Source organism: Poecilia formosa, unplaced genomic scaffold (assembly GCF_000485575.1).
Source record: "Poecilia formosa unplaced genomic scaffold, Poecilia_formosa-5.1.2 Scaffold2287, whole genome shotgun sequence".
Lineage (NCBI taxonomy): Eukaryota > Metazoa > Chordata > Actinopteri > Cyprinodontiformes > Poeciliidae > Poecilia > Poecilia formosa.
The window spans coordinates 3,209-16,160 of NW_006802226.1; the positions used below are offsets into that span (position 1 = coordinate 3,209).

Below are 12,952 nucleotides of genomic sequence, written 5' to 3' on the forward strand. Positions count from 1 at the left end.
TGGTTTAGGAATGTCTATATCTAGAGTTGTTTTGAGGGAAGAATAAATTTAGTCATAAGCTGCACACAGACAACTTTTCATTGTGTCAAAGTGTCTTTTTGTCAGTGTTGTTAGTATCATCCCATGAAAAGACATGCTTAAATATCTGCAGAAATGTGAGGGGTGTACTTACTTTTGTGATACACTGTATCTACAAACTGCTCATTTATGGATTAGCAGTTTCCTGGAAAGTCCAAATTACAAACCGAGAACCGGGGGAACAGAACGGCGCCGGTCCCTAAAGGTTGTTCCCATCTCCTACTACCCACAATGCATTGCAACCTCAACATTCACCTTTAAGAATTAGTGGTCGTCTACCATCAGAGTAAGCAAATTCACGACAAGCTTTACAAAATGTTATTTATTGTTACGAAAACATCAACTTGATAAAAACAAAACCTAAATATTCAGATTCACAGACTGATCCTTCAAGAACTGCTCTGATTGGTCAGTCTGCAGTTTCATTGGCTGTTGGCTCAGTGGGCAGAGCTTCTTCTTCTGCGGTGGCGTGACGAGCTGCAGTCCGAAACAATCGCATCAAATCCCTAAACCTCTGAGAAACCTGAGAAGAGGTCAAAGGGTCAAAGTCTGAAAACTGACTGGCCAATCAGAGAGCTGCATGGAAATAACAGCCAATTACCTCACTGGGAGTTTTGTTGCCAAGCAGATTAGAAATGGCTTGAAAAGCATTCTGATTGGCTCCTTCCTGCTGACACATTGTCAATATGACACGATCCGCTTCCCTGAAGAAAAACAAGAATTATGAGGAAATAAGAGGAGGCGGAGCCAAACGGGGGCGGAGCCTAACTGGAGTCTCACCTGGTCCAGAGGATCACCTTCTCTCCACTCGCAGTCAGAGAAATGTTCTTGGCACAAACGGGGAGGTCAGGAGGAAGGCTGGGCCGAGGCGAGGAAGAGGACGAACAGATGGGAGGAGCGACTGAGGAAGAGGAGGTGTTGGCGGTGATGAAGGCAGCCGGCGGTCGGAGCTCTTCCTCTCTCCTCCTCTTCGAGGTGGGGCTCTCCTGCTCTTCGTCATTTAGCTGCTCCTCTTCCTCCTCCTTCTCATCAGTCATAGGAAAACTTTCCCATGATGTAGCACTCTGATCTGCTGACCCAACTGATAAAGTCAGAACACACCTGGGTCAGGGTCAGCCCAAACAGGAAGTGACATAACTCACCTGGCCGGGGGCTGCCGTGACCCCCCTTCAGCTGTGTGTCACCTGGCGGGTTGGGGGCGGAGCCTATCTGGGCGTAGAGAGGATCCAAACTCTTCAGAGCTCTGGACACACCTGGAGAGGTCTGGGAGGCAGCGGACAGGTGGGTCAGTTTCACCTTCACCTGCCAGACGACACCTGAGCTCCGCTAGAGTACGGCTCAGGGGGTCAGAGGTGGCTCAGAGGGAGAGGTTAAAGGTCACAGGATGAAAACGTCACAGAGGACCAGAATAATCAACATCAGATACAACGATCAAACTCTGAAGAGGCTGAGGCTTTTAGCCTGAAAGAAACTCAGAGTTTCAGCACTTTTCAGTTTTCTGGAAGTTTGTTCCAGATCTGCGGTGTGTAGGAGCTGAATGCTGCTTTTCCATGTTTGGTTCTGGTTCTGAACCAGCATGTTGATGCAGCAGCAGCTCTTTAATCCATTCAGTAATTTATAAACTACCAGCAGTTTACTGTGGAACCAGGTGGTGTCTCTATCTTCCTGGTTTTAGTCAGAACGCCAGCAGCAGAGTTCTGGTTTTTTAGGCAGACCACACTGGAACTGGAAGTCATTTAAAATATCCAAAATAAACAACAGAAAAAAAAACCCCTAATAAAATCAATTATGAAGCCTCTGTAAACAACATCATCCTTCAAAATAAAAGCAACACAATGAAACTATCATCCAATTTTTGGTAGAAAAAGAGAAAAACTAAAAACTGCAAATGTTTTTAGTTTGCACAGTGACATGATGGGTTAAAAGCTCAATAAATTAGCTTTTATTGAGCTAATTTTTTTAGCTCAATAAAATAATTATTGAGCTTATTTTAATTGACCATCTGTTCAAGTTTCAAGAGAAACCGATCAATGTATTGATCAGTTTCTCTTGATCAATCAGGAACATGAGTTGTTTAGTCTGGCAGAGTTCCCTGAACCTCTCCATCACTTATGATTCCCTCATTAAGTTAGTCTGACAACAAACATCTTCATCTTCATCAGCAGCTCCACTGCCACCATATTTGATGCTCTCTGAAATTTTCGTTAGAGGCAGGAAGCCCTCTAGTGGTCGCTCAGCTGAATAACGTTTGTTCACGGAAATAAGGCGGGACATATTTACGTGCAGAAAGGAAACATAAATAAGACCCTAAACCAGCAGAACTCGATCTGAGAACCTTTATTGATCCCCAGCTGATGACAAATAAGAGAAAATATTATTTAAAATTGAATTAAACTAATTTTAGCTAAAAGTCCTGTAACAGTGTAAAGGACTCAGACCTTGTCATGGCAGCGAGAGCATCGTTTCCTCCGATGTCGGCTGATCGATGCATCGTGACAGAGGCAGAGCCAATCAGAGCCCTGCAAAAAGAAAAAAGCCTTTAAACACAACTAGCTGATGATGAAGACTCTGCACCACCATCAGGGGTTCTAATGTAGAACCCCTGATGGTGATGATGATGATGAAGTTATTGGATCGTCATCATCATCTCTAACAGCCAATCAGCAGCTTGGGTTTCGTCTGTCTCTGCGCCTCTAACAATCTTCTTCTCCTGCTGTTTCAGGGCTTGCTGACTGACGTTGATTATTTTCTGCCTCCTGGTGGCGCCACCTGCCTTTAGGGTGGAGCAGCAGCCTCTGGAGGCACGTGGCGCAGCGGGCAGTGCTGCTCCACCCTGAAGCTGTTTCTGAACTCCTCCTGTCCACTAGGGGGCACCGATCCTCTAACTCAGACTCTTGGGAGGAAGTTTAATCTTTGCTAACGTCAGCAGCAGATTCAAGTTTTATAAATTAAAATCAGGCCGTCTTTGAAGGCCAATCACAGCCTTCGGTCTCTGTGACATCACCAGGCACCTTGTAGCTGTGGTGGGACTCCATTTTCCTCCTCTGGCGCCGGCTCCTTATTGGTGGGATTTTATGCCCCTCCTCTTCCTCCTCCAGGTCCGGCAGCGTCACTTCCTCAAAGCCGGCTCCGCCTCTCGACACCTGACCGTTGGCCCCGCCCCCCTCCGCGCCGTCTCCTTCCTCCGGCAGGTGAGCCTCTTCGAACTGTTCGGGCCGAGCCGCTGGTGGCCGCAGGTCGTCAAAGAATACCCAGAATTCAGCCTGTAGGTGGGTGTGGCCTCTGAGCAGCGCCGCCATCTGGACCTTCAGCTGGGAGGAAGGTTAGGATTACGGAACTGGACCGGAACCAAGACCCGAACCAGACCCAAGACCGGAACCAAGATGGGAGTGGAACCATCTGAGCGGAACCAGAAGCTCATGTACCTCCTGGATGTGGGCCGGGCTGGGGTCGGGTCCGGTCTGCAGGGCTCGGATGATCTTGTGGTAATGAGTCGGATTGTCTCCGAAGCTGATCTCCAGCTGCCGCAGGAAACGCCTGCTCCGCTCGAACGCCTGCTGCTCCTCCAACTGGACCAGAATCAGAACCAGGTAGATCAGAGAAATCAAGCTCTTTCAATGTATTGATATTTATTAACAGTTTTAATAATTTAGCATCCAAAGCTCTGCTAAAAGCTGCTTTATATTTAAAAAAAACTGAATATAAATCAAATGTAACATTTGCCTCAGAAAAATGAAAGATCAAAAGCTGTTAAATCTAAATAATTTAAGTTTTAAATTTTCTCTGTTTCTATGCCAATTCTGACATTTTAAAAGTCTCAGTGGTGCCCTCTGTGGGTGGAAACATGGTACTGCAGGCACTAACCAGCCCGCACTGCAGCGCCTCCTCAGGATGCAGGAATGCAGCAAAGTCCCGCAGCAGGTCCGTGTGTTCTCCCAGGATGCAGCGCAGCTTCCTGAACAGACTGGTCACTTCCTGTCCGTCTCCTACCTGTTCGAACTCGCCGAGCAGAGAAACGAACTCCTGCACCTGCTCAGGTGAGTCCTGCAGCGCCTCGCGCACCTGGACAGCAAGACATCACAGAGAGCAGTCTGGACCAGCAGCAACGCGGTTCTGGAAAGTTCTGGTTCAAATTAGTCACAGAAGCAGCTTAAATAATTTTAATGACCACCCCTCCCCTACCTACTGCTGGTCAGTTGACTGAAAGGCCGGTTTAGCGGCTCCAGCTCAGGTTTATGCTATATGTTCTGCTAACATTTAGGTTTTTAAATGAAAAAATATTTACATTATTAAAACAGTAATGTGTGAATCTGTAAAACTTCCTGCTGCAGCTTGGAGGTGGTAACAGCAGCTGGATAACTGACCAATCAGAGAGCAGCACTTCAGATTTAATCCAGGCATCGGATTGGGCCACCCACCCTGTTTAGGTAGCTCTGGGCGAACGCCGCGTCCTTGCTGTCCCTCAGCGGGTCATTATCCAGCAGTTTCTCATCATACAGCAGGGACAGCTTGGACGCATCCTTACTGAGACGCGTCCTCGCCAAGCCGCGCAGCGGACGGCTGCGGCCTGAGGACAGACAGGGACAGAGACAACATGGCCGGTGAGGTCGGTGGACTCGTATCGTCCAGCACAGTTGTCCCTGCGGACGGTCTCACCTCGTCCCCGCCCCGCACCCCGCCGTCCTCGGGGTGTCTTGTCTCCGGATGGCATATCCTTGTCCAGGCTGGTCTGGAAGCTCCGCCCCTTTGCTGGCTCCTCCCCCTTCGCCTCATCATCCTCCTCGTCCTCGTCCTCCTGCGACGACGGGTCATCCTCCGAGTCTCCGTCGCAGAGTCGTCGCTCTGCTGCCAGCCAGGTCAGCTGTTTCATCGTCTCCTACGGGGGACACCGCCGTTGTCATAACAACACGGCCGAAGAAGTGGTCGCCGACTCACCGACCCCTTCCCTCACCTGTAACTCAGGAACCGACAGGACGGACTCCTCAGATGCTGATGACATCACTTCCTCCTCGTCCTCATCTTGGGTTAGGTCGTCAAAGTCTTCTTCCTCCTCCTCTTCGTCATCCTCTTCCTCCTCTTCCTCGTCGTCACCACGACGATCCTTGTCCCCATTGTCCTCTCTCTCCCCCCCCGTGTCCTCCCGTCCCCCATCCTCATCATCCTCCTCTTCCTCCCCGTCTCCGTCCAGCTCCTCCTGCTCTGCCTCATCCGCTGTCCTCTCCTGCCCCCCCCCCTCCACCGCTCCTCCTCTTCCTCCTCCTTTTAGACCGACTGCCATCTTTGACCAGACCTCCTCTTCTTCCTCTTCTTCTTCGTCTCCTGCGCTGGACGAGAACGGACTCAGTGATGATGAATTGTTCCTGTCTTCCTCTGGAGGAAGGGCACAGCTCTCTGGTTCCTGCCGTCTGATTGGTCGGAGTACATCGGGCCCCGCAGCATGCTGGGAGGAAGAGGAAAGGGTCCACAGCTGCTGGCCTGCTGCTGAGAAAACCATCGTGGGGGCTGATTTCTGCTGGATGTCCTGAGGCAGGGAGAGACAGCGGCTTGGACGAGGGGCAGCCAATGGGAGCGTTCCGCTGCGGCTGATTGCCTGCCCTGCTGGGGCTTTGGCGAGCGGCAGCAGAGATGCATTATGGGCCAGCGTGAAGAGGCGGCGCTGGGTGCGGCGGGACACCTGGGACTTCCTGCCATAGGAAGGGTGGAGCCTGAGGGCGACGCCAGGGGGGAGCGACGGGGGGTACGGGCCGGCGCCTCTCCTGGTCCTCTGGATGATTGACTGGCTGTTCTACAGGGGACAACCATCACAGGTGAGCTGCAAGCTACAGAAAGGTACAACTGGCTAGTGGGTGACCTCTGACCTTCAGCCATCTGGGCATGGTGGAAGAGTCTCTGTCCACCGGGGGGCGCTGGTTGCCTGGACAGACCCTGCTGCAGGCAACGGGCAGCGGAGGAATGACGCCTTGCGTCACAAACACCTGGAGGAAATGCAACATCAGAGACCTGTGTTGTCATCATTCCTCGGTGACATCACACAGGTTAACAACATCACCTTGATCACGCCGTCCCGCGGCGCTCTGGGGCCGCTCATCTCCCGGATCCGCCTCCTGAAGTCAGAGCAGCTCCTGCAGAGCAGGAAGGAGCTGATCAGCTGGTCAGCCTTCAGCGCCCCCTGGAAGTGCTTCAGACCCAGCACCGCCAGCCTGCAGCAAGGCATCATGGGAAGAAGGTTACAGGACCCACTGAAACCCGCTCTGACCTGTGACCCACTCTAATCGTTACCCGTCCTCTCCGGCGGTGTAGACTCTGCGTTGGCGTCTGCTGAGCTTGGCGGGGTCCAAGCTGCAGACAGGAAGTAGTTCTGGGTACAGGAAGACGGGTCGAGTGGCGAACAGCCAGGCGGCGTCGGCGGGCAGCAGCGGGAAAGCGTGACCTGAATCGGACCAGAACAAAAACTGACACCCAAGAACTGGAACTGTAGCTGAGCGGTCAGAACCGAGGCTTGAGTCTTACTGCTGGTGGTGGGAATCATGGTGGGCAGCAGCCGCCTGGAGGCTCCAGAACCAGAACCGCAGGGCAGACTGGGCTGTCTCTGATCCACCTCCCTCAAAAGGTCCAGCGCCCCCTGCAGGTTACACGCTCTGAAGTGGCTGGAGGGACAGAGGTCGTCATGACGACCAGCAAAGCGCTGCAGCTCCTCCTGCAGGACGAAATGAGTACTGATCTGATCCACTCCACTGAAACATCGTCTAACCTGACAGGAGATATCGTGAGGGACAGAGACAGGACCGTCCTGGACACAGAGACATTAAGACATTAGGGCCCTGAATCCTGCCTTACAGGTCCACTACACTCACCAGGTAGCGTTTGGTCAGGTGTGCCTCGTGGTTCAGGGCGTGGACTCGGCGGCTCAGCAGGTGGACCTGAGTCAGCAGCTGGACGTGCTGAAGGACAGAACCATCAGAGGGTTAGGGGTCCATAAAGTTCTGCTCTGCTTCACAACTTAACATGATTCTGGTTCTCATCACTTCCGGTCCATTTTTTCTTTGATGGTTTTAGAAGACGTACCTGTTGCACCTGCTGCTGCAGCTGCAGTTTCTGGGTGCGGTCCAATCGGAAGGAGGGACCCGTCTTAGGGGCGGGGCTTAATCGGAGAGCGGGACCAGTCAGGTTTCCCAGGACGATGAGTGGAGGGCCGGGTAGACCCTTGGTGGTCCTGGGATGGTTGGTGGTGTCCTGCAGAGCTCTCCTCTGCTGCACGGCTTCGTACTGTTTCCGAACCGTCTGCCGCCGCTCCGTCAGCATCCCGGCTAACGGAGCCTCAAAGCTAAAGACGGCAACAAAACAATGAAACTGATCTAAACTAAAACACCATCGGCTTCAGGCTGGATCGGATCCGATCAACCCGGGGCTGAAACTGATGGAAATAAAGTCAGCAAACCGACTTGTGAACCTGGGTTCTGGGGAAAACAGACCCGCTTCAGCTAGAACCTGAGGCATCAGGATGTCCTCCTCTTTGCTCAACTCTTCTCTTGGCATCTTTAGTCAGAGAACCAGCACAGGACATTTCTATTCCTCCTGACCCAAACGGTGCCAGCACTGCTCTGCCGGACCGTCCCAACAGGAGGACCGGCTTTCACCCGTTGCTAATGACAACCACCCACCAACAGATCCGACACAATTGGACCTTCTGGCAGTTCGCCACCACCTCAGACATTCAGGAGGAACTACCCTCTCCTCAAGGTGAAGCTCACCGTAAAACCTGTGGGACGTTAAACTTGGGCACTGATGGGACTTCCTGCTCCTCCTCCTCAGCTAGAAGCTCTTCCTCCTGCAGCTACAGAGGACAAACCAGTCAAAGCAACATCTGGACGGGACCAAGGTCCACTCTGCATGTTCTCCAGAACCAGAACAAGAAAACCAGAAAAACACACCGTGTCAAAGAGTTCCTCCAGCAGCTCGTTGACCTCCTTCTCTGGAACAGAAGACGGAGTTCAGATGGACCAACCGATTCACAGCACCACCCCACCCTGAACACCTACTGGTGATCTGGACGGCTCGGTCCGTCCGGTAGTCCTCCCGGTCCGGCTCATCCTGGTCCTCCAGGAAGTTGTACTCTGGGTCATCGTCATCATCAGCTTCCTCTGAAAGCAACAAGATGGAGTTAAAGAGACGGATTGTCAGTCATCCAGCCTGGTCCAGGTTCCACACATCGTCCCTACAGTCGTCCACCGAGGACACGTCCCACTCTGTCCACTGCTGTGAGCGCCACCTTCAGGCAGATAAGGCAACCATTTGCAGACTACAGAAAGATTTCTGACAGAACATCTCCTGAGGTCACCTGAAAATTCAGGCAATCTAACCCGTAAAAGTTCAGATGTTTCCATCGGAACTGAGACCGACCTAAAGGGTCCTGGACGGACGGTCGGGATGACATCAGTTGTCATCAGTTTCATTCTCACTGCAGGTCTTCGTGCTAAAATCAGATTTACTGATTAAATGTGACCGCAGTCAGACTTGTGTGTGAACAGTTTCCAACCCAAAAGAACGTAGCCGTCACCCAGGAGCTCCCTGCTTATGGAAGTAAAGATGGCCGCCACCGTCTACAGATGGATTTTAAAGTTGTTGGGAGCTTGACAGCATGGTGACCCAATCAGAACTAGACGAAGGCAGCTGATGAAACGAAAGCCCAGCAAACAGCAACGGCCTTCAGTGCAGCACTGAACTGCAGCTTCTGTTTGGATGTGGAGAAAATGGCTTCAGCTGCACACTTTGAAAACCATCGGACAGCTTTTAGTTTCACACATGCAGTGGCGGTTTCTGATATGGGCGACATAGGCAACTGCCTGGGGCGGCATTTTGTGGGGAGTGGCGTGAGCGCCTCCCAGCCCACCCCCGCACCTTTCCCACTTCTTCCCTCTGCCTCCTCCGGCTGTCAAATCAGGGGATTTGACCGCAGTCAGACTTGTGTGTGAACAGTTTCTGACCCTAAGGTGACCAGCACTTAGCCCAGAGCGGGCTGGGGGTGAACATTTTAGGCTGGGACCGCCTCTGCACGCATGGATGGGGAACAGATTCACTAGAGCTCAGCTCGCAGCATCTGGGTGTGAAAACAAACGTCCTGCGACCAGGTGACGGCTGGGCTGCTAGAAAGGTGCGATTACAGCCGACGGTGGGCGCTCTGCCCAATACTGCGTCACTGAGGAACCCCCAAAAGATACCATGACCTCTGACCTTCCGGACTAGGTGCCAGGAGACCCTGCAGCCACTCGGTCCAATGACGGTCCTCCAGCTGGGCGGGGCTCTGGTCGTACATGTCGGCGGTGATGTCAGGGGGCAGAAGCTCCGCCTCTAGGCGGTCCAGAGGAACATTGACCAGAGGAAGCTTGGAGCGCGTCCGGAATGCCAGGCAGCCTTTATCACCGCCATCCTCTTCATCGGCCACTGGCTTCCTGTCCAGAGGCTGAGAGAGAGAGACGGGTGAGAGGCAGAAGGGAGCTCCGAGACAAAGAGACAGGTGAGATATTACCTGGTCGTAGGGGTAGGCGGAGCTACAGTCTAGCTCCGCCTCCACAGCGTTTAGCCTCTCTAGGAAGGAACTGTCAGAGGAACCAGCACCGGAGGAGCTGCTCACCTGGTCTGTCACCTGACCTGCAACACTCTGGACAAAAGGTCGGAGGTCAAGTCTGACCTTACATAAATTTGACTGCAACCAATCAAGTTTATTTGTGCATCACATTTCAGCAACAAGGCAGTTCAAAGAACTTCACATCATAAAAACACAAACATACAAAGTGAGAGAAACAGCAAACAACTGAAACATCACATTTTCAAATTGTTACACATCAGATTATTGATCATTGGATTTAAAGGAACTCAGGGTTTTGGCTGTTTTTCAGTTTTCTGGAAGCTTATCCTAGATCTGTGGTGCATAGAAGCTTCTCCATGTTTGGTTCTGGTTCTGATGCAGAAGCAGAACCAGAACCAGCAGGTTGATCCAGCAGCAGCAGATCAGTGATTTCTAAACTACCAGCAGTTTAAAGTCTTTCAGTGAAGGACTGTAGAACTGGGTGGTGTAGAACTGGAGCTGGTAGAAGGCCCACTTTGGAACCATCTTTAAGTGGCTCTGAAGGGTCAGGTCAGAGGTCAGAGGTCAGCCTGATCTCTGGTATCCAGCAGGAAAAACTGAAACTGACTCCAGATCTAAAGCTCTAGATCTATATCTCTAGAAGTAACTTCAGCTTCTTTTCAGAAAGTTTTGTCTCATCCACACATCTCTCTGATCTCTGTTCAGTGATGGATGGGGTCAAAGGTCACCTGGTGATATACCGTAGAGCTGTGCATCATCTGCGTCGTCATGGTAACTGATCTTATTTCCTGCTGTAACCTGAGCCAGTGGGAGCTTATAGATATTGAATCAGAGGGTCATAGACTGGAGCCTTGGGGAACCCCACATGTGACCTCTGACCTCTTGATGGGACGGTCCCTATGGAAACAGAAATCCCAGTTCTTCAAGTCGGACTGGAACCAGTTGAGTTCTGGACTGGAGAGTCCAACCCAGTTCTCCAGTTGGTTCAGTGACATGATCAGAACCAGAACCAGAACCAGCTCTGTGGTTCTTCTACCGTCTGTGTTTATATGGATGTCGATGAACACTTTGACTAGGCCGGTCCCAGTGCTGCAGTAACCATGGAGACCAGACTGAAAGCGGCTGTTTAACTGATTTTCCAGTAACGGAGGCTGGAGATGGGCTGAGATTCATCCAGACCAATTCCACCAGTTTGATACCTGCTGTGTTTAACACCTGATCAGAGCCCAAAGTTCAGATCCGATCACTGAAGGCTGGACTTCCTGAAAGAAAGTGGTGGGTCAGATATCCAGACAGCAGGAAGAGGAGATTAACTGATCTATAATTTCTTTTAGGCTTTTATAGTTGAGTTTTTAAATTGAGTCATTTTTTCTGCATGTGTTATGTTTGGCTGCAGCATTGCTACTGCATTTTATGTGGATGTGCAGATTAATTTTCAGATTTTTATCATTTTCTCTGAAAATCCATTTCAGGTGTTTCAGTCTGGATTCTATCAATGTGGCAAATAAAGCTTCAGCATCGCTCATGTCTTGATTTGTGTAAAGAACGTTTCCATATTTTAGTCTTCATAGTGTTGGAAATATTAGTTTAATTTTGTTAATTTTAATGATGTTTAACTTTAGTGCATGTTGAAACAATAGATTGATCATGATTGTTTTGAGTCTTAATTTAAATTAGATTTAGATTCATGATTTAATGAATACATAACTTAATCAGTAGAACATTTTTCTTAGATATAATGATCACGATTGGATTAAAATTAGTTTATGCAGTGTAGCACTTTTATTGTAGATCATTGTCTTAACAGTGTATAAAGTCATATATTCATCTGAAAGCCAAAGAAGTCGAAAACTAATCAGAAAATATTAAGTGTAACAGATTTTCTGTATTGAAACTGCCCATGTCTGTTTTATAAGAGTTTGAAGATATTATATGAAACTTTTGCTAATTTTTTATAATCAAATCTGCTGTTTGATGCCCTGGTCAGAGGTCAGAGGTCAGGAGAGCTCTGTGGGTTCAGGAACCAGTTTGAAATGAGAAACACGGATAGCTGATAAACTTTGGTTCTGCTTTAGTAAAATGTTTGATCCGCATTCAGATGATGGTTGAATCAACGTTGATATAGCCACTTATGGTTCAAAAGTTAAGTCAACATGTGAGTCACCGACTACTTTCAATTTCGTTTCATGCTTCAATGTAGATTCAATGTTTCTGCCTGACATTGATTCACTCATATTGTGCTATCTGGGCAGTGACTGCTGTCTTTGTGGTCTCACTTTTACACACGACATTAATGGACCTGGTAACGATGAGCAACAGGAAGAAAAATTCTCGTTTTTCAACAATAGCTACACAGTCTTTATTTGTAGGCTTCATAATAAACATGAAGTTGAGTTTTACGTTCGGCCCTACAGCAGGTTAGATCTGTGGATTTCTCCATGGAGACACAACCTTCACTTCAATGGGAGCGATTATATCTGAAATTTTAGAGTGGAAATTATCTACCAGCTCATCTCCATGGTTACAGATGAAAGGCGAGGAGGAAGAGTATAACTACTAACTGCTGTGTTGCTTGTGAAAGAACGTTTTGTGACAGCAACTGTTTGAGTTGACAGATAAATTATTGGCAGCGATAGAAACGATCAGAGCCCCTGACTGACCAGCAACATCATCATCAGTTACCAAGAACATCTCAGCTTTTTGCCTCTGCCTTCAGATTTCTCAACTTGGACATTAAAAACTCCCACAATTGTTAAACAGTCAATCAGCAAGTGACCTGAAAAACATGGGACAGCAGGTCAGGGGTCAGAGGTCATAGTACCTCCTGAGGTTCCCAGGTCTCTTGGTCCGGATGTTCAGGTGGAGAGCACAGGTGCATTCTGGGAGGCGAGGCGAGGCTGTCGGCGTCACTGAGAAACATCTGCATAAAGGGTGTTAGTAACCCATCGTCATGGAAACGGTTTGATCTGTTGTTATGGTTACACTTGACAGTCATGGACTGTAAATGACTTTTCAGCCCTAATTATTGTGGTACCATGGCAACCCCTAACTCTCCATCCCATAATATAGAGGAGAGGATCTGACAGACTCACTCACCTCCTCAGCTGTGTCCTCCTCCTCTTCATCAGGACAGTACTCTTCATCAGAGGAGTCTTCTTCTTCCTCGAGGTCAATGTCAACAAACTGAGGAGGCTGCAGAGAGACAGGTAGAGAGAGAGAGACGGGTAGAGAGAGAGAGATGGGTAGGAGAGAGACAGGTAGAGAGAGAGAGGTAGAGAGAGAGACGGG

At 49.8% G+C, this 12,952-nt stretch overlaps 1 protein-coding gene across 1 annotated transcript; it reads right to left on the reverse strand.

The window, feature by feature from the left end:
- Positions 1–384: 384 nt before the first annotated feature.
- Positions 385–12,928, reverse strand: gon4lb (gon-4 like b; the record flags this gene model as incomplete). The annotated part of the gene is made up of 24 exons (XM_016667754.1): positions 385–601; positions 680–782; positions 859–1,147; positions 1,221–1,345; positions 2,518–2,597; positions 3,090–3,389; positions 3,504–3,647; positions 3,943–4,140; positions 4,497–4,645; positions 4,735–4,954; positions 5,030–5,863; positions 5,937–6,053; positions 6,128–6,278; positions 6,358–6,508; positions 6,589–6,775; positions 6,933–7,019; positions 7,144–7,402; positions 7,830–7,912; positions 8,010–8,050; positions 8,118–8,219; positions 9,310–9,538; positions 9,605–9,736; positions 12,486–12,584; positions 12,761–12,928. Coding segments are annotated over 24 exons (4,362 nt in total), but the record flags the coding sequence as incomplete, so codon positions are not given.
- Positions 12,929–12,952: the final 24 nt, after the last annotated feature.